General features: G+C 41.8%; 1 protein-coding gene across 3 annotated transcripts in view; it reads left to right on the plus strand.

Annotated features, from left to right (window-relative positions):
• fras1 (Fraser extracellular matrix complex subunit 1) overlaps positions 1 to 21,645 on the plus strand; it is a 446,490-nt gene that overhangs the window by 247,702 nt on the left and 177,143 nt on the right. For all 3 annotated transcript variants that reach the window (XM_043696280.2, XM_043696287.2, XM_087985787.1), the window contains exons 20-25: positions 1,123 to 1,266; positions 3,903 to 4,055; positions 4,168 to 4,314; positions 5,842 to 5,988; positions 15,867 to 16,007; positions 17,468 to 17,608. In XM_043696280.2, the coding sequence (XP_043552215.2) occupies positions 1,123 to 1,266; positions 3,903 to 4,055; positions 4,168 to 4,314; positions 5,842 to 5,988; positions 15,867 to 16,007; positions 17,468 to 17,608 (873 nt within the window). The remainder of the gene's footprint in view (positions 1 to 1,122; positions 1,267 to 3,902; positions 4,056 to 4,167; positions 4,315 to 5,841; positions 5,989 to 15,866; positions 16,008 to 17,467; positions 17,609 to 21,645) is intronic.

Genomic DNA, 21,645 nt, shown 5'->3' on the forward strand with positions numbered 1-21,645 from the left:
AGATTTGGGTATATATGTGCATAAGTCACAGAAGGTGGCAGGGCAGGTAGAACAAGCAGTTGATAAGGCATAGTGTCCTAGGCTTTATTAATAGAGGCACAGCATGCTGAGCTCATACAAATTTTGGTTCAAACTAATTTGGAGCATATATGGATGACAGACTTTTGGAAATATGTGAACACATTAAAAATAATGCAGAAAGGGTTTATGAGATTGATTCAATGGATTAGAAACTTCAATAATGAAGGTAGATTGGAGAAATTGGGATTGTTCCCCTTGGAGAGGAGAACACTAAGAGGATATCTTATAGAAGTTTTCAAAGTCATGAGGGCTGGACAGAATATTTAGGGAGAAACTGAACCTTTCATAAAATGAGGAAGAAGAAGAGGACACAAACAGAATGCAATAGAGGGAAATGTTTTGCAAAAAAGCTGCCTGGAAGTGTGGTGGTGACAAGATTAATTGTGACATTCAAGGGTGGGGGGGGAGGGGTAAGGTGATTACTTAAGTAGAAACAACATTCCGGATTCTGGGTAAAGGGCTGGAGTTAGTCATAATGCACATTTGGAGGATAAGATGCAGACATAATGGACTATATAGCATCCTTCTGCATTGCAATGATTCTGTGACCAAATGAATGCGCAAGTGTTTTGAAATGGATGTCAGTGTAGTAGAAACAGACCATGCTAACACTCTTGACTGCACATTTATTTATTTGGTGGGTATGTATCAAAAATACTAGTTTTTCAAAATGTGTGTTTGTCAATTTTTTAATTAATGAACAAAAGTTAGCAATTTTTAAAATAAATCTTTCGTTAGCCAATGCACAAGCTAGTCATCATAGTTTTGAATAACTGATGAAGGAAGACTAATAAATGTAGCCTATCAGATCTAAAGTACACATTTCTGTTTTACAAATGTGAGTGTTCTTGCATACATGGAAGGATTAAATTGTGGCAGAAGTGAAATATGTGCCAAGGCTTTCAAAATTAACAAAGTTTATGTAGCACATTGAATATACTAAAACTCAAGAAAACATTTGATAATTCAGCTTTTTTTTAGCTTTTCACTAACAGCCTCTGCAGTCCTCTGTTTTATCTTTAATTTTCTCCATGTTTCTAGCATGCTATCCTTCGTGCAAGCAGTGTGATGGCCCCTCAGACTCAGATTGTTTGACGTGTCATCCTCATGTTACGTTGCTCAATGGATACTGCAGAACTAGCTGCAGAGAGGGGCAATACCTGAATCAAGTTGGGTACTGTGTTGGTAAGTATACACTTTAGCAGACATGACTTTGAGAGCATTCATTCAAAGTGAAATGAAACAGAAGCCCATTGTGACTGCTTTCAGTGTCCCCACCAGAATCTAATTCCAAAAAAAGTATGAAGCTGTGTTTAGCCTTTCCAGTAAGATTAGGCAAAGCATTCATTTCCCAAAATGCTTTTAGGACCAGGATTGGAATCCTCTGGGATCAGAATGGATCTCTTCAGCTGTCAGGAGAAGGACAGCAAACCTTTGATGTCAATGTGCGAATTCTTTCTGTGACTCACAGTCTCTCTCTGTCTGTCTGTCTTGGTTTCTTGCTCCCACTCTCTCTCTCTCATCCATTTTCCCAAGATCACTGAGGCATCTCAGGAGTAGGCTGCAAGATCTCAAACATAAAACTTCATCCCAGTGAATGAGAAGTAGATGAGTAAGAATACAGCTGCCTGTACCTTCTTTGTTATAAGACCATAAGACATAGGAGTGGAAGTAAGGCCATTCGGCCCATTGAGTCCACTCCGCCATTCAATCATGGCTGATGCGCATTTCAGCTCCACTTACCAGCGTTCTCCCCGTAGCCCTTAATTCCTCTAGACAACAAGAATCTATCAATCTCGGCCTTGAAGACATTTAGCGTCCCGGCTTCCACTGCACTCCGTAGCAATGAATTCCACAGACCCACCACTCTCTGGCTGAAGAAATGTCTCCGCATTTCTGTTCTGAAATGACCCCCTCGAATTCTAAGGCTGTGTCCACGGGTCCTAGTCTCCTCGTTTAACTGAAACAATTTCCTAGCATCCACCTTTTCCAAGCCATGTATTATTTTGTACGTCTCTATTAAGTCTCCCCTTAATCTTCTAAACTCCAACGAATACAATCCCAGTATCCTCAGCCGTTCCTCGTATGTTAGACCTGTCATTCCAGGGATCATCCGTGTGAATCTCCGCTGGACACGTTCCAGTGCCAGTATGTCCTTCCTGAGGTGTGGGGACCAAAACTGGACACAGTACTCCAAATGGGGCCTAACCAGAGCTTTATAAAGTCTTAGTAGTACATCTCTGCTTTTATATTCCAACCCTCTTGAGATAATTGACAACATTGCATTCGCTTTCTTAATCACGGACTCAACCTGCATGTTTACCTTTAGAGAATCCTCGACTAGCACTCCCAGATTCCTTTGTGCTTTGGCTTTATTAATTTTCTCACCATTTAGAAAGTAGTCTATGCTTTTATTCTTTTTGCCAAAGTGCAAGACCTCGCACTTGCTCACGTTAAATTCCATCAGCCATTTCCTGGACCACTCTCCCAACCTGTCGAGATCCTTCTGTAGCCTCCCCACTTCCTCAGTACTACCTGCCTGTCCACCTAACTTCGTATCATCGGCAAACTTCGCTAGAATGCCCCCGGTTCCCTCATCCAAATCATTAATATATAATGCGAACAGCTGTGGCCCCAGCACCGAACCCTGCAGGACACCGCTCGTCACCGGCTGCCATTCTGAAAAAGAACCTTTTATCCCAACTCTCTGCCTTCTGTTAGACAGCCAATCCTCAATCCATCCCAGCAGCTCACCTCGAACACCATGGGCCCTCATCTTGCTCAGCAGCCTCCCGTGTGGCACCTTATCAAAGGTCTTTTGAAAGTCTAGATAGACCACATCCACTGGGTTTCCCTGGTCTAACCTACTTGTTACCTCTTCAAAAAATTCCAACAGGTTTGTCAGGCATGACCTCCCTTTACTAAATCCATGTTGACTTGTTCTAATCAGACTCTGCTCTTCCAAGAATTTAGAAACCTCATCCTTAATGATGGATTCTAGAATTTTACCAACAACCGAGGTTAAGCTGATTGGCCTATAATTTTCCATCTTTTGCCTTGATCCCTTCTTGAACAAGGGGGTTACAACAGCCATCTTCCAATCATCCGGGACCTTTCCTGACTCCAGTGACTCTTGAAAGATCTCAACCAATGCCTCTGCTATTTCCTCAGCCACCTCTCTCAGAACTCTAGGGTGTATCCCATCGGGGCCAGGAGATGTATCAATTTTAAGACTTTTTAACTTTTCTAGCACTATCTCTTTCGTAATGGCAACCATACTCAACTCAGCCCCGTGACACCCTTTAATTTTTGGGATATTACTCATGTCTTCCACTGTGAAGACTGACGCAAAGTACTTGTTAAGTTCTCCTGCTATTTCCTTATCTCCCATCACTAGGCTTCCTGCATCAGTTTGAAGTGGTCCAATGTCTACTTTTGCCTGTCGTTTGTTTCTTATGTACTGAAAGAAACTTTTACTATTATTTCTAATATTACTGGCTAGCCTACCTTCATATTTGATCCTCTCCTTTCTTATTACACTCTTTGTTATCCTCTGTTTGCTTTTGTATCCTTCCCAATCTTCTGATTTCCCACTGTTCTTAGCCACTTCATAGGATCTCTCTTTTTCTTTAATACATTTCCTGATGCCATATTGTCATGATCTGTACACTTAAACCAGGTACATAACAACCCTATTGGATCACAGTTGATTGCTTTCTGTAATGAAACTAGAGTTCAATGGTTAAAAAAAAATTAATTACTGTCAACTGTTCTAGGCTGATATTACATCCAATATCAATTTCTTTTTATTTCTACTTCAGATTGCCAACCTCAGTGTCAACACTGTACAGCTGATCTTAAAGATACAGGTAGTGTCTGCCTCTACTGTAAGAATCCCAGTGAGATGCTGCTTGGAGACACTTGTATTTCTCAGTGTCCTGTAGGGTACTTCATGAGCAGAGGCACTTGCAAAAGTAAGCAATAGGGGAAAAAAGTATTTTGAAATGGACTCCCATTTGTTTTCTTTAAATTCTTATCTTGATTAATATAAAAATGCTGAGATATTCTTGTCTTTGCTTTTTCCAGGATGTCATTCTTCATGTAAAACTTGCAATACTGAAGGAGCTTATGGCTGCACTGCCTGTGCAGCTAATCTAGTTCTGGCTGAAACTGGCCAGTGTGTTACTTCCTGTCCCCCAGCTTTCTATCGCGACAACCAACAGATCTGTCGGGGTATGTATCTTTGAACTGCAACCATTGTGTTGTTACATGTGCTGACTGTTCAGAATTAGACAACTGGCATAAACCTAACTTCACAGTATTTCTTAAGGTACCACAGCCACCAGAAATGCATATCGAAAATTTGACTCAGGATTTTTACTGGAGTATTAGTTGGAAAAATTACTTACCGTATGCGACTGCTGATATTGGGTAATGCTTTAAATAAAACAGGCACTTTTGCTGCATAATATAAAAGAAAACTATACTATGATAATGTACTGAGTGCAAGTTTTATTTTTGAATTTATAGTTTCATAACTAAATCACTGTTTCAAGTAAATTTTACAAGTTATAGACAATAATTTCTGCTGAATTCTTTCCTTCCATTGACATCCCTTTTTTCCCTCCACTTTCCAGACGTTGCTAATTTATGTTAGTGAACAAATTCTTCAGCATTAACAGCCTCCAGTGCAGCTGTAAAATAGTAGTTTTTTTGTTTGAATGTAAGCATGGACATTATGCATTGAAAGCACCATAGCCAAGTTTTCACCTGATTTTAATACTTAGGGCTTATTTGTTGACCTTTATTCCCAGGAAACATGCATTTTCCCAGCTGTACAGGTCACTGCGACTAGCACTGCTGCCTCACAGTGCCAGGGACCCAGGTTTGATTCCCACCTTGTGCAGCTGTCTGTGTGGAGTTTGCACATTCTCCCCATGTCTGCATGGGTTTCCTCCGGGTGCTCCGGTTTCCTCTCAAAATCCAAAAGATCTGCAGGTTAGGTGCATTGGCCATGCTAAATTGCCCGTAGTGTTCGGTACATTAGTCAGGGGTAAATGTAGGGGGATGGGTCTGGGTGGGTTGCTCTTCGGAGCGTCGGTGTGGACTTGTTGGGCCGAAGGGCCTGTTTCCATTCTGGAGGGAATCTCATCTAATCTAAAAAGAGACTGAGAACTACTTTGCAGAGTCTGCATTCCATTTTATGTCAAACCAAGAGTTCTGGATGTGCAGAGCTGTGCTTGAGCAAGAGTAGGCATAGGGCATTTAACCAATGGAAATTTTTCAAAAGGAGACAGTTGGGGGTTTTCATCACTATTTCCTAAAAGAGTTACTCAGTTGGCACCTCATAGCACTGTGGCATGCCCCAGACTCTCACTGCACCATGCCCCAGAGTCTTCCGAAGATTGGAGTCTGACAAAAGAAGGACTAGTTGGTGATTAGTTTTAATCTTCAGAACTCTACACTGAATGTTTAGAAGTATTCAGATTCTTCTTGCTGCTATACCTGGAGACCTGTTAATTACATTTTCTGTCTCTTCTGCAACTCTGAGTCTGAGGTGCCCACAAAACAGTGTTCATCTGGAACAGGAAATTTTAACAGCTAAGTGACAAATGAAAGCTCTTAATCAACTAACAATTTCAGGCTTTTTTAACGAGCTGATTCATTTTCACATAAGATGGGTTCTGCAATGTTATAATCACTTTGTTTCTTTGAGGGGTGAGAAAATATTTCAATAGATTACCTGTTTTTGTTTCCTAGCCTGCAATAGCCAGTGTTTGACCTGTGAGTCTAATTCAGCTTGCTTATCCTGTAAAGACCCCACTAAAGTTTTGCTTTTTGGAGAATGTCAATACGAGGTCTGCGCCCAGCAGTACTATATCGATTACTTGACAGGAACTTGCCGAGGTAGGACAAGCCATTATTATACTTTCTCTCTCAGTTTGTAGTTTATTCTTTCTCATTAGTTTGGCTTATTTTAACAGTTTAAAAAGACTTATTCATTGTAACGTGCTGGTGGTGCATTTATGGATGATATGAGGAGGTACTTAATTTGAGAATGTCTGTTCAGATGTAAAACAAAAAGGTAGCTTGACTACCTTTATCTATTTCTAATGGTGTATGCCCTGGCTGTAAAGATGCAAGCATGGGTGCGTCATGCAACTGTCAGAAGAATGCAGAAAATGGGTGCATTGAGGCACCACAATGAGGTCATTTACAATGATTTGGTGCAGAAGTTTGGGTTCCTGGTAGCGTCTGCAGCGAGGAGGTGAGCCCAGCACCATGGAGGTGAGTTTGGTTCCCCACAGTATCTGCATCCAGCGCAGACTCCTGGAGGTGGCGGCAAAGGCAGGTTTGGACCCTGTACGAGACCTGGCAGCATTGGTAATTGCTGCATTGGTGAGATCCAGTGAGGACGCATGGTGGCAGCAGCGTCAGAGGAGGTGAGATGGCGCTGAAGGTTGGCGACTCTTGTTCTGGTGACACAATGACGCTGGTTGCTCTGGGCCTGGAGAAGGGCTGTAAAGTTGAAATTTTTAATTTTATTTTCTTCCTTTATATTCTATCTTTTCATTTGTTTTCTGCATTTTAAGATGGCAGGGGAGAGTAGCGACACCGTACAAGTTTTCATTGTATTTTGTAACAAAATACATGTGACAATAAATAAATCAGACCAAATGTCAGTTTTACGATATGTACGTGACATATCTTTAAGAACTGCCATCTGAATCTGATCAGGAGCAGAAGGAAATCTCCACAAGTGATCTAAAAAGGATTCACAAAGGGAGTTTGTGATGAGGCTTATTTTATTTTCTGCTAGGTAGAGCAGGCCAGAATTGTACATTGTGTAATTGGAGGTGGTTCAGAATGATTTTGGATTCACACTCAAGTGGTGCTGGAATGGAGTTAACAAGGCGGTAAAGCGAGCCAGTAGAAAGTGTGCTTTAGTGATGGGAACTGTAGTGGCAGTGAATGAATGAATGAATAATTGAATGAATGAATGATTTATTGTCACATATGTCTTAAAGATACAGTGGAAAATGTTTTGTCTCCATAATCCACTACCATTTTGAGTTACAATAAGAATAAAAAGAAACTACCTAAATAAGAGTTCATTTTCTGTTGAAATTGGGGTCTCGAGCAAGGCTTCAGGGCTTCTATAAGGTGTTCTGGAAGGTGTTCCCGTCCTCAAAGAGACCCACTCCAGGGACAGCAATGACAATGCCGATGCACCAGGGGACCCTGGCTCTGCTATCACTGCTGCCTTGCCAACATCACCAGGAGACTCCGGGCACTGCCACCACCATCAGGTGTCCCAGTCCACACCGCTGATGCTGCAGCCACTGTCCCGCTCAACATTTTTCCGGCCTCGAAGATGAAGAAGGAAGGAAGGAAGATAACAAAATTTTAAAAATGAAAAGTACTTCGAGAAAACGGCTTGGAGAAGATTGGCACTGACGAGCCCAAATGCTACCTACCGTGCTGTTGCTATCTTGAAAACTTGTCTCAGGCTACAGCATGACGAAGAGATCATGACAGGCAGTAGAGAGGGGAATCTGTGTGCAGAGGGAAAAAGAAGGAGAGGGAAAGAGGGATTCCATTTCATGGGCATTGGCGTCAGGAGGGATTTGGAACAGGAGGGATCTGTACTGATGGGGCAGTCTCCACCTGAACCAATCTGGACCCAGTGTTCCAGCGAAAAGGATAAATAGGGTGGTCACTGGGAATGTAGAACAGTACAGCACATTACAGCCTTCGGCCCTCGATATTATGCTGGCCTTTTATCCTACTGTAAGAGAAAATGAGGTCTGCAGATGCTGGAGATCAGAGATGGAAATGTGTTGCTGGAGAAGCGCAGCAGGTCAGGCAGCATCTAGGGAACAGGAGAATCGACGTTTCGGGCATTTGCCCTTCTTCAGGAATCCTACTGTAAGACCAGACTAACCTACATACCCTTCCATGTGCCTATCCAGGAGTCTCTTAAATGTCCCTAATGTATCTGACTCTACGCCCACCACGCTCTGTATAAAGAACCTATCTCTGACATCTCCCTTAAACCTTCTTCCAGTCACTTTAAAATTGTGCCCCCCCTTGTGATAGACATTTTCACCCTGGGAAAAAGGCTCTGGCTATCCATTCCATCCATGTTTCTCATTATCTTGTACACCTCTATTAAGTCACCTCTCATCCTTCTTCGCTCCAATGAGAAAAGCCCTAGCTCCCTCAACCTTTCTTCATAAGACATGCCCTTTAGTCCAGACAGAATCGTGGTAAATTACTTCTGCACCCTCTCCCCAAAACTTCCACATCTTTCCTATAATGAGATGACCAGAACTGAACACAATATTCCAGTGTGGTCTAACCAGGGCTCTATAAACTGCAGCATAACCTCGTGGCTCTTAAACACAATCTTCCTGCTAATGAAAGCCAATGCATTATATGCCTTCATAACAACTCTATCAACTCGGTTGGCAACTTTGAGGGATCTATGGATATGGACCCCAAGATCCCTCTGTTCCCCCACACTGCCAAGAATCCTGCCTTTAACCCTGTATTCTGTGTTCCAATTTGACCTTCAATGTGAATGACTTCACACTTTTCCAAGTTGAACTCCATCTGCCACTTATCAGCCCGGTTCTGCATCTTTGCAATGTTCCTTTGCAACCTACAACAGCCTTCCACACTATCCACAACTCCATCAACCTTCATTTAATCTGCAAACTTACCAACCCACCCTTCCACTTCTTCAACCAAATCGCTTCTAAAAGTCACGAAGAACAGAGGTCCAAGAACCGAGCCCTGCCAAACACCGCTGGTCACCAAGCTCTAGGCTGAATACTTTCCATCTACGACCACCCTCTGTCTTCTATGGGCGACCCAATTCTGTATCCAGACAGGCAGATTTCCCTGTATCCCATCCCTCCTCACTTTCTGAATGAGCCTACCATGCGGAGCCTTATCAGTTCATGTACACCATATCCACTGATCTACCTTCATCAATGTGTTTGTCACATTCTCAAAGAATTTAATAAGGTTTGTGAGGCATGACCTGCCCCTCACAAAGCCATGCTGACTATCTCTATTCAAACTATGACTTTCCAAGTAATCATAACTCATGTCTCTTAGAAACCTCTCCAATGCTTTGCCCATGATTTGGAGATGCCGGTGTTGGACTGGGGTGTACAAAGTTAAAAATCACACAACACCAGGTTATAGTCCAACAGGTTTAATTGGAAGCAATTGGAAGCAATAGGGTACTTCCAATTAAACCTGTTGGACTATAACCTGGTGTTGTGGGATTTTTAGCTTTGCCCACCACAGACATAAGGCTGACTGGTTTGTAATTCCCAGGAATATCTCTATTCCTTTTTTTGAACAAGGGAATAACATTTAACATTACTCCAGTGGACAGTGAGGCTGCAAAGGTCATCGCTAAAGGCGCAATAATCTCTTCCCTCACTTCCTGTAGTAACCTAGGATATATCCCATCTGGTCCAAGGGATTTATCTATCCTTACATTTTTCAAACTTTTCAGCACATCCTCCTTCTTAACATCAACCTGTTCGAGCATATTCACGTCTGTTTCACGCTTTCCTCAGAAATATCACTGATAGATGTAGTCTACAGGCCACCAAATAATAACGTCACATTGGGGTGGGCAATTAGCAAAGAAATAACTAATGTCTGTAAAATTGGTATGGTAATTATCATGGGGGATTTTAACCTACATGTTGATTGGTCAAACCAGCTCAGTCAGGGTAGCCTTGAGGAGTTCATTGAGTGTACCACAATAGCTATCTGAGACCTGATCCCGTGTAATGAGACAGGAATAATTAATGACCTCCTAGTTAGGGATCCTCTTGGAAGGAACGAACACAATATGGTTGAATTTAGAATACAAATAGCGAATGTGAAGGTAAATTCCAAAACCAGGGTCCTGTGCTTAAGCAAGAGAAACTACAATAGAATGAGGGATGAGTTGGCTACATTAGACTGGAAACAAAGATTTTATGGTGAGACAGTTGATGAGCAGTGGAGGACTTTTAAAGCAATTTTTCAAAGTGCTCAGCAAAAGTATATTCCAGTGAAAAGGAAGAATTATAAGTAAAGGGTTAATTTGCCATGGGTCTAAGGAAATAAGTGAAGTTATCAAATTGAAAGAGAATGCCCACAAAGTGGCCAAGATAAGCAGGAAACTAGAAGATTGGGAAAACTTTGAAGGTCAACGGAAAGCCACAAAAAGAGCTATAAAGAAAAGTAAGATCGAACACAAGAAAAAACTAGCACAGAACATAAAGACAGATAGCAAAAGTTTCTTTTACTATATAAAATGGAAAAGACTGGCTAAAGTAAACGTTGATCCTTTAGAGGATGAGAAGGGGCATGATCGAGGGATATGATGAAATGGCCATTCACAGTGGAGGACACTAATAACATGTCAGTAATTGATAGAGACAAAGGTAGATGAGGACTTGGAAACAATTATTATCACAGAAGAGGTAGTGTTGGGCAAGGTAATGGAGCTAAGGTTTGGTCTCCTTACTTGAGAAAGGATGTACTGGCACTAGAGGGGGTGCAGAGGAGGTTTACCAAGTTGATTCTGGAGTTGAGAGGGTTGGTTTATGAAGAGACACTGAGTAGACTGGGATTATATTCATTGGAATTTAGAAGAATGCAGAGGAATATAGATACTGTAAGTGAGTGGGCAAAAGTCTCCTGGCCCTGATGGTGGGAGAAATAGCAAGTGCACTTGTGGTAATTTTACAAAACTTGCTGGACTTTGGGGCAGTCCCAGCAGATTGGAAAACAGCAAATGTGACGTCACTGTTTAAAAAAGTGGTAGACAAAAGATGGGGAATTATAGACCAGTTATTGTGGGGAAGATGCTTCTATTATCAAGGAAGAAATAGCAAGGCATTTAGGTAGAAATTGTCTCATTGGGCAGACACAACATGGGTTTATGAAGGGCAGGTCATGCTTAACTAATCTTTTGGAATTCTATGAAGACATTACAAGCATGATAGATAACAGGGACCCAATAGATGTGATGTACTAAGATTTCCAAATGGCCTTCAACAAAGTGCCGCACAAGAGGCTGTTGCATAAGATAAAGATGCATGGCGTTCCGGGTCAAGTATTAGCATGGATAGAGGATTGGTTGACTAACAGGAAGCAAAGAGTGGGGATAAATGAGTGCTATTCTGGTCGGCAATCAGTAACTAGTGATTTGCCTCAGGGATCAGTGTTGGGACTGCAGTTATTCATAAGTTGCACAGATGATTTGATGGGGACCACGTGTAATGTGTCAAAGTTTTCAGATGACACGAAAATGAGTGGCAGAGCAAAGTGTGCAGAGGACTGTGGAACTTTGCAGAGGAATATAGATACTTTTATGTGAGTGGGCAAAAGTCTGGCAGATGGAATGATATGTTAATAAATGTGAAGTCACCCATTTTGGTAGGAATAACAGTAAAAAGGACTATTATTTGAATGATAAAAGGTTGCAGCATGCTGCTATGCAGAGGGACCTGGGTATCCTTGTACATGAATCACAGAAGGTTGATCTGCAGATACAAGTAATTAGGAAGGCAAATAGAAGTTTGTCCTTCATTGCCAAAGGGATTAAGTTTAAAAGCAGTGAGGTTATGTTACAACTGTATAGGGTGCTGCTGAGGTCACACCTGCATGTAGCTTTGGTCGCCTTACTTGAGAAAGGATGTACTGGCACTAGAGCAGGTGCAGAGGAGGTTTACCAGGTTGATTCTGGAGTTGAGAGGGTTGGTTTATGAAGAGACACTGAGTAGACTGGGAATATATTCATTGGAATTTAGAAGAATGAGGGGGGTTCTTATAGAAATATCTATTCGTTTCATAATTTTATATAAGATAGACATAGAAAGGATGTTTCCACAGGCAGGCAAAGCTAGGACAAGAGGGCATAGCCTCAAAATTTGGAGGAGCAGATTTAGGACTGACTGAGAAGGAACTTCTTCATCCAGAGGGTTGGAAATCTATGAAATTCGCAGCCCAGTGAAGTAGTTCATAGAATCATGGAATCCCTACAATGTGGAAACAGGCCCTTTGGCCCAACCAGTCGACACTGACTCTCTGAAGAGTAACCCACCCAGACTCAGTCTCCTACCATATTACCCCTGACTAAGGCACCTAATCTATACATCCCTGAACACTATCGGTAATTTTGTATGGCCAATTCACCTGTCCTGCACATCTTTGGATTGTGGGAGGAAACTGGAGCACCCAGAGGAAACCCTCGCAGACACAGGGAGAATGTGCAAACTCCACGGACAGTCAACCGAGAATGGATTCGAACCCAGGTCCCTGGTGCTGTGAGGGAGCATTGCTAATCACTGAGCCACTGTGCTCCCCTTGATGCTACTTTAGTAAATGTTTTTAAAACTAAGAAGGTTTTTTTGAACACTAAAGGAATTAAGGGTGATGGTGCGAGGGTGGGTAAGTGCAGCTGAGGCCAAGAAAAGATCAGCCATGATCTTATTGAATGGCAGAGCAGGCTCAAGGAGCCAGATGGTCTACCCCTGCTCCTAGTTCCTATGTTCCGAGTTCTTAAGATGTATGAAGAGGACAAGAGGCATCAAGGATCACTGCATGTGAATACAGTCTGCTTTAGTACCTCGGAAGTGACAAAAGGCATTGAACATCGTGTACTCATCAGCACACATCCCAACTTGTGATCTTCTGATACAGGGAAGAGCAGCGGGATTTATGAAGAAAGAAAGGATAGGAACAAACTGCTGCTCTGAATCTTCTCTGTGACTCCTGATGTAATAACCCCTGTCACTCATCTCCCCTCCACCCACCTGATCCCAGATCCAACCCTCCACCTCGGCACCACCCTCCTGAACTTCTCCAACCTGTCCATCTTCCTTCCCACCTCTCCGCTCCAGCCTCCACCATCACCTCTCACCTGTATCCACCTATTCATTCCAAGCTACCTTAAACCCAGCCCCACCCATCTCCCATTTATCTCTGTCCCCTTGGCCCACCTGCAACATAACTGATGAAGAGCTTATGCACGAAACATCGACTCTCCAGCTCCTTGGATGCTGTCTGAACTGCTGTCACCACACTTTTTGGCTCTTACCTCTGTCACTGTCAACTATATAATGCAGATAGCTATCTCCTGTAACGGCTCAGGAGAATGCAGGTATACCTATCCACTGTCACTTCTTTGCTACGTGCTACTGTTATTGCGAATTTGTCCTGCAAAGGCAGAAGAAGAATGGCAGTGAGGGTGATGCAATCTGTTTGGGTGATAAGCTTGCAATAACCAAATAGCTGGAGGTATGTGGGAACTGCAAGAACATTCCTGATGTAGCGCTATTGCCTGAAACATCGACTCTCCTGCTCCTCGGATGCTGCCTGACCGGCTGTGCTTTTCCAGCACCACACTCTTCGACTCTGATCTCCAGCGTCTGCAGTACTCACTTTCTCCTCCCACCAGTTAAGGGAATGTGAAAGAGACTTTCTGAATGTTAGGCTGATGTGTGATTGATTGAGATGTAGTTCATTGAAGGGGATGAAAGGTTGGTGATTTAATAGACAGGAGATGGGATTTGAAGATGCATTCACTCACTTTGTGTATAGATGTGAGATCATTAAACATTTTCTGATACTGCATGTAGGTTGTCAGATCACACATTATGAACTGACATTTGTGACCATATGCTGTAATTCCCTTCACTGTGTGTACTTTGAGGGCCCTCTAGCCTCTTGTGGAAACATCATCCATTGCTCCTGCATTCCACATCCAACCCTACTTCAAAGAAACTGGGAACTGTCTCTCCGATCTGCTGCTCCATTTCAAATCCTCTTCCATTCATAAAGGTCATTGTGCTGAGAAGGTTCCAGTAGCTGAGTTCAGCTTCTCAGTAAGAGGCATAGGTTACCTTTCTGAAAAAAAAGGTTTCCTTTATGTTTTGTGAGCTGAACATATTGAAAGTCCCTTCTTGGGCATGCAACCACAATTTGAACTGCACTTCAAGCTGCAGTCATGTCAATCAGCAGGTAACAGACAGTTTGCATGCTTCCTGCCTCATTGGAATGAGGTGTGGCACAGTAACTAGAAGATTAGATTGTTTGGTTGGTTGATAAATTAGTCTTAGTATTGGCTCTGTCAGTAAATGAGAACATTCACATCAGAATAATCCTTGTATCTGAAATATTATTGCCACTGTTCATTGCACAGTATTAGATTGATATTATTTTGCTCCACTCTGTCATTATTGATATTTCAAATGACTGAACATATATTAGTATTAATTAATTATTTCGTTACATTTTTATCTCCAGTGTCTTTGTTATTGATCATTTCCTTTTATTTCTTTATATCTTTACAAATCTAATGTCAGTTACTCAGAACAAAACTCAGTGGAAATTACTGAATAAGAATACTGCATCAAGGTGAACTGACCTGCATTACAGCATAGGTTGTCTCCAGACATTTCCTTGTGCATTTTCAAAATTTCCATTGTATGCGACGCTGTGATCTTCACCCATGCCAATTTATCCGTCTTAGATTGGGCACCTGAACTGGTTTGACTAATGATTCTTTGGAAAGCAAATTCTTTCGCTTTGCTTCAGATCGCATCTTCACTTATTCTACCAGCTTTACCAATTGCTCACTGTAAGCCTAATTGCATGACTCATTTTAAATCTTACATGCCTTTATCAAAACCCCTTTGGTGTCAAATCCAATTGGTTGTGGATACTGAAAACCCCCTCTCCTGATGTCCAAAGCTTACTGCCAGAATTACCATTTATTGAGATCAGTTTGCTGGTAAAGTTGGAAGCATTCTCACATTATCCAAATTTCTCCATAGTTTCTCCCATTGGACTTCTAACTTTGGAAGACCATGGAAATACTGAGAAAGGGTGTGAGTAGCATTTGCACCAAATCTGCAAGATTTCCACACTGCCCCTATCCTATGCCAAATAGGAGACACCTTGTAGAAATTTGCTTGTGATTTATTTTTAAACAGTTTTTACCTCTTCATTATTTCACCATGAGTGACAGTGGGTTAACAAGCCTCTGTAACTTCTCATTTTGATTCCATGAACAGCAATTAAACCAAGAACTTGTATCATCTGTTTGGCTAAATATCACATGACAGTGCATTTATCTACTGAAGCATTTGAGTGAATATGTGATGATCTGTTTCAGAGCAGAGTTCAGGTTGCTATATTGTGTTGTATATCTGAATTGTCAGAGTAGCAGTATTTCATGGCCTTCACATCTGAACTGCATGCCAGCACTATAGACTTTTGAATGATAACTTCAGTAGTCAGTCTGGGTGTTTGTGCAAGCAGAATAATAAAGTTGTACAAGGTATGCTGGTTGTGGAGCTATCTTTGACAATTATATAGCCCAATTATATTGCAAAAGCTTTGAAAGAAATGTTGCTTCAGTATTGACCTTATACTCTGGAAATTAATAATTACATATTGTGCCAAATGAGCATCATTAGAAGTATTTCTTCTCTAATTTTGATTTCTTGTTTACATTAATTGGCTTGTGAGGTTACTCCTGTGTCAAAGCTGAGTCGAGTGAGCAGGTTAGCTAGCAGCCAGTAAATATATCTTCCCATGATGATCAGTGGTGTTTTCTGTGATCTCATTATGGTTGGCACCCTCTCTTTTGGTAGGCTTTTGGTGACAATTGAACATTTTATTCTTTTTCTTCTTCCATTAAGTATTTTTTGTGAATTTGTTGTCTTTAAATAAATTAACAACTCCCCTTTTTTTGATAGAGTGTGACTGGAGCTGCAATGCTTGTAAGGGGCCCCTCAAAACCGACTGCCTGCAGTGTATGGATGGTCATGTATTGCAAGAGGGCTCCTGTGTAGAACAGTGCGCAGCAGGCTTCTACAAAGCAGGAGAAGAATGTATCCGTAAGTTCATTACAGTTTCTACACCAAATTATATGCCAATGAAAGAAGGGCCAGGAGCAGAAAGTAATGTTCCTTCTCCTTTTGGAATTCAGTTGCCAGTAAGTGGATAGTGAGTGTTATCATCCAGTCGAGATTGGCAGAAATGCCTGAGGCCAAATGGAACTGTGGAATGGGGTTATATTTATTGAGGGATTAATGGATGAGAACTTGACTAGGTGTATAGATGGGAACAAACAATCATTAAGGTGCGAGTCTAACTAGAAAAGCATGTGCCCGGAGTCAGTGTCTAACCAAAACTTAGCCTTTAGTGTTTAACAGAGTGGAAAGGAAACCTCCTCCTGAGATTTTCCAAGGCTGGGAGAAAGGCAGTGCTAAAATTTAAATGGCGAATCACAATGAAGCACACAGCCTCGTTACCAAATTTAAACTGCCAGCTTATCTCATGGTACTAATTTAGAGGCACCCCATTGTGGTTCCACCTCAATTAAAATCAGAAATAGGCAGATTGGAGAAAGAACTCATATTTTTAGTGCCTTAAGTTTCCACCCAATCCAAATCACCATGTAATTAGGTTAAAATATTGCTCCCCCCTCTCCCTGCCCCTCTCCCCCCACCCAACCCATCCATGTAACATAAATTTGGGAGTACAGGTATGGCATTCAGTTTCTCAAGCCTGCTTCAACATTCCATATGATAATCTGTGTTGTGTTTTTGAATTCCATATTCTCATCTACCCCGATAACCTTTGATTCCCTTGCCTAACAAGAATCGACTTACCTCCTCCTCAAAAATGCACAAAAACACTGCTTCCACCACCTTCTGAGGCAGAGAACTCCAAAGTTTTACAAGAGAAATAAATATTCCTCATCTCTGAGTTGGGGACCCTAATATTTACACTGCCCCAAATTCTGGACACACCTCTTTGTCAAGACTATTCAGGATTTTATACAATTTAATCAGGTCATTCTTCAAAACTACTGTGAAAACACACCCTGTCTGACGAATTGTTTCTCATCGGACAACCTACTTATAACAGATATCAGTCCAGTAAACCTGCCCTGAACTTCCTCCAATGCATTTCCTCTTTTACATATGGCAACCCAATAGTAACCTATTATTGGCAATTTGATTTTTCCAGTATAAACATAGAGTAACATCAATCATGACTCTTGTCATCACTTTATCATAAGAACCCAATATTTCTTCTTGCGTGCTTCATCCTACCTTGCTCACTGTAAGGTCATTTTGTTATCTTTGTAATCGTGGTTGAACATTTCTCATGCATTCCTTATTCACCAATTGTCGAAGTAATTTTTATGTTTTGCTCATCTTTCCTGAACGGTTTCCATGTACCATTTGTTATCAACGCTTGTAGGGACATTTAATAAAGTATTTATACTTAGGAAATGAAACCACATGCAGTTTAACTTCAATAAATGTTTTAATTCTACGTTCTGTAGGTTGTGATGAACGCTGTGTGAAATGTAGCAGCCCTGGTGTGTGTAGCCAGTGCGAGTCACCTTACCTACTGTTAGAAACACTGTGTGTTCATGACTGTGGGAAAAGATATTACTCTGATCACAGTCAGCAAAAATGTATAGGTAAGATTTAATGTTTGTTGCATAAAGAAATAAATACTTTTTCATGCATAAAGTCTGTTTGCTTGTAGTGATATATATGAAAACTTAATTAAGCTCTTGCTGTATCTCCATTTATAATTCTATTATTGTGCTTACGAGCTGTAGATATTACAATTGGCTCAGTTTGGCTCTGGAGCTGTAACACTGTATTCTGTTCTGTTACCCTGATGTACTAATGTAATGTGTGACTTGCATGAAAACAATACCTTTCACTATATCTCGGTCCGTGACAATGATAAAACAAATCTAATAGCACCGGTAGTATGATCAGGTCTATGCTCCACATAGGAGGGTCAACATTTAATAAATTTTCACATAATGATCATAGATTCCCTACAGCATGGAAAAAGACTATTCAGCACATTGAGTCCACACTGACCCTCTGGAGAGTATCCCACCTAGACCAATGCCCCTCTAGCCTATCTCTGTAAGCCTACATTTCCCATGGATCATCCACCTCGCCTGCACATCCCTCAATACTATGGGCAACTTAGCATGGCCAATCCATGGACAGTGGGAGGAAACTATAGCATCTTGAAAAAACCCACACAGACAGAGGGAGAATGACACAGACTGTCACCCAAGGCTGGAATCAACCTGGGTCCCTGACATTGTGAGACAGCAGTGCTATCCACAGAGCCACCATGCTGCCTTTTACACAAAGATGAAAGAGACTCTCCATTCTCGAGCACCAGATCTGACACTATTTCACACATGTCCTGTAGCTATGCTTAAGAATAAAGATATCATTTACATTTTTTTTCTGTACATACCCCAAGTTTCCTTTTAGCTCATTAATCCCACATCCTCCCTCTCCATAACCATCTCAAAGTTTCTTCCATCCAAGGTTTCTGTCTCCAGCCATATTCTCAGGCCTTTTTTCAGGATAGGGGGATGGATATACACCAACTAATGCTCCTTTGGAAGAGGAAGAAAGTAAATCAGCAGATTGGGATTCCATCCTCTGATGATAATCGGAATTTAAAGGAAATGGTATTACATTTCCATTCATGAACTTGAAGCTAGCCAAGAGTGAACATCAACATCTCTGGATCCATCCTAAGAATTATTCAGTTCTGAAGGAGGAAGAGGACTGGGGCACATGTTTCACCTGAAGGCCACTCCTCTATAGGAGTCTCGCTATCATCAGACAAGCGCTGCTGCTTGTTGAGATTCACAAGTGACTGTTTCTCTATCAGTGTAAACCAAAAAGACACTTAGAGCCAGTCAAAACAAAAGGAATGGTGGCAGCATTCTTCTACCTTCAAACATCGCATCATATTGGGTTTTAATCTCATCTGAAAATTTGGACTAGCGAAATGTTCAGAGTTGAAACTCTGTATCTCCCTTTATTTTGTGTTGGAATTCCTTCCTCAAAAGATCATAACCATTCTGAAATTGACCTTGTCTCTCAAATTACTAGTGTGGTCTTCTGCAAAGTTTGAATAAAGATTTCTGTTCTTTCTCCCAAGTGTTTGCTTTTCAGTTATAAGGTAATCACTCATTGATTGTGGATGAATGTTTTCCTCAGCTAATTATTCATAATGATCTTTCTGTTCTGAATATTTCAGTAAGAGACTTCCTTTCTCCTCCATCAAAGTATATTGTTGTTGAATCAGTTTGTAAGAACTGTGGCTATCCTTTGCATGATGGTGGAAATCTTCCCTGAGCTTTTTTTTTTCAGTTAATAATTTCTGATTTTCTATAATCACACTTGCCAATGGACTGGTAACAATTCCTTTACATTCTTGAAGTAGTAATATTCATTCACATTTGTTTCTTTGCTGTGGTTCTGGAGCTTTGCCATTTGGTTACTCCTGTTGGTGATGATTTGGCGGTTGTCTTTGTATTTTGTGATCTTTTCAAGTAGCTATTGCAAACATTGATTTCTATAAGAAATAATTACTTTCCACTCTCGAAGACTTGATGTCCCTGTGTTACCATTGATAGTTAGACTTGTAATTTAGCAGTTTCTTTTCGATAGTTGGGCGTATTTGGCCCTTGAATAAAATTATGTTCAAGCTTAACTTGGTGCTGAACCTTCACTTTTGCTAAGATAAACTTTAACTGTAGAGGTTCTATGGTTTGGGTTTCTGAACAATATGTTGTTGGATTCCGAGGCTTGCTGATGATTGTAGACTTCAGTTAACATCTATGCAAAATAATAATTAATAATTCGATTCATAATTGACTTGATCTAATTTGGACTTGTTTTTTTCTATTCCCTGGATAGTTTTTCATTAGCTGCTTGCAGTTGTTGACCTACTGCTTGTTGAGCTATTTGAAGCTTTTTTCTGAATATTCATTTTTTTAATTATTGTTGTAAGTTTATGCTGTAGCTCAGAAACATCCTTCCTGCTCCATAATCCAAGCCTTTATCATTATCTTCTCCCAGTAGATAATGTTCTCTGCTACTCTTTCCTGAAAGTTGAAATTCAGTTTTAGACTTCCCTCTTGCAGCTGATCACCTTATTTCCTGATACCAGTTTCTCCCTCTGTTCTGGCCCCTCTGAGAGAAATGAATGCAGTGTGCTTAGAGTTAAATAGAAGACAGTCAAAGAAATCACCACATCAAACACAACAAAGGATCTGTCAGAATGGACCAGAGCTGACAATCCACTTAAACTTATTTTTTTTTAAACCATTAATCACTAGACCTACATACCAGATCTGAAATCCAGTGGTGTGTTTGTTACTTTATTGCTGGAACAGCACAGCAGGTCAGGCAGCATCCAGGGAACAGGAGATTCGACGTTTCGGGCACAGGCCCTTCTTCAGGAATGAGCAGAGAGTGTTCAGCAGGAGAAGATAAAAGGTAGGGAGGAGGGACTTGGAGGAGGGGAGTTGGAAATGTGATAGGTGGAAAGAGGTCAAGGTGAGGGTGATAGGTCGGAGTAGGATGGAGGCGGAGAGGTCAAGAAGAAGACTGCAGGTCAGGAAGGCGGTGCCGGGCTGGAAGGATCCGGCTGAGACAAGGTGGGGGGAGGGGGGATGAAGAAACTGGTGAAGTCCAAGTTCATCCCCTGCGGTTGGAGGGTTCCCAGTCGGAAGATAAGACGCTCCTCCTCCGACCGTCGGGTTGTTGTGGTTTGGCGGTGGATGAGTCCAATGACCTGCATATCCTCGGTGGAGTGGGAGGGGGAGTTGAAATGCTGTGCCACAGGTTGGTTGGGTTGGTTCGTCCGGGTGGCCCAGAGGTGCTCTCTGAATCGCTCCGCAAGTAGGCGGCCTGTCTCCCCAATATAGAGGAGGCCACACCGGCTGCAGCGGATGCAGTAGATGATGTGGGTGGAGGTGCAGGTGAATCTGTGGCGGATATGGAAGTGCGTCTTATCTTCCGACTGGGAACCCTCCAACCGCAGGGGATGAACTTGGACTTCACCAGTTTCTTCATCCCCCCTCCCCCCACCTTGTCTCAGCCGGATCCTTCCAGCCCGGCACAGCCTTCCTGACCTGCAGTCTTCTTCTTGACCTCTCCGCCTCCATCCTACTCCGACCTATCACCCTCACCTTGACCTCTTTCCACCTATCACATTTCCAACTCCCCTCCTCCAAGTCCCTCCTCCCTACCTTTTATCTTCTCCTGCTGAACACTCTCTGCTCATTCCTGAAGAAGGGCCTGTGCCCGAAACGTCGAATCTCCTGTTCCCTGGATGCTGCCTGACCTGCTGTGCTGTTCCAGCAATAAAGTAACAAACACACCACTGGATTTCAGATCTGGTATGTAGGTCTAGTGATTAATGGTTTAAAAAAAAAATAAGTTTAAGTGGATTAAGTCATCCATTGAGTCAGTTATCTTCCTCCCAGGAAAATAATCATCACATTCCTCTAACTCTTGAACAGATTGTTGGTTGTTTTTATTTTTTGGTGTCACTGGTTCTGTTCCGAAATGGCCTCCCTCCTGGGATTTGTGACCCTCTGTATCACTGGTTGGGCAGTGTTTCTCCGTATAGGGTCCTTCAATGGCAGGGACCTATTCTGTGGCTTCCTGCACATTC

Source organism: Chiloscyllium plagiosum, unplaced genomic scaffold (assembly GCF_037043375.1).
Source record: "Chiloscyllium plagiosum isolate Xiang-an unplaced genomic scaffold, Cpla_swu_hap1 HiC_scaffold_1, whole genome shotgun sequence".
In the NCBI taxonomy this organism is placed as follows: Eukaryota; Metazoa; Chordata; class Chondrichthyes; order Orectolobiformes; family Hemiscylliidae; genus Chiloscyllium; species Chiloscyllium plagiosum.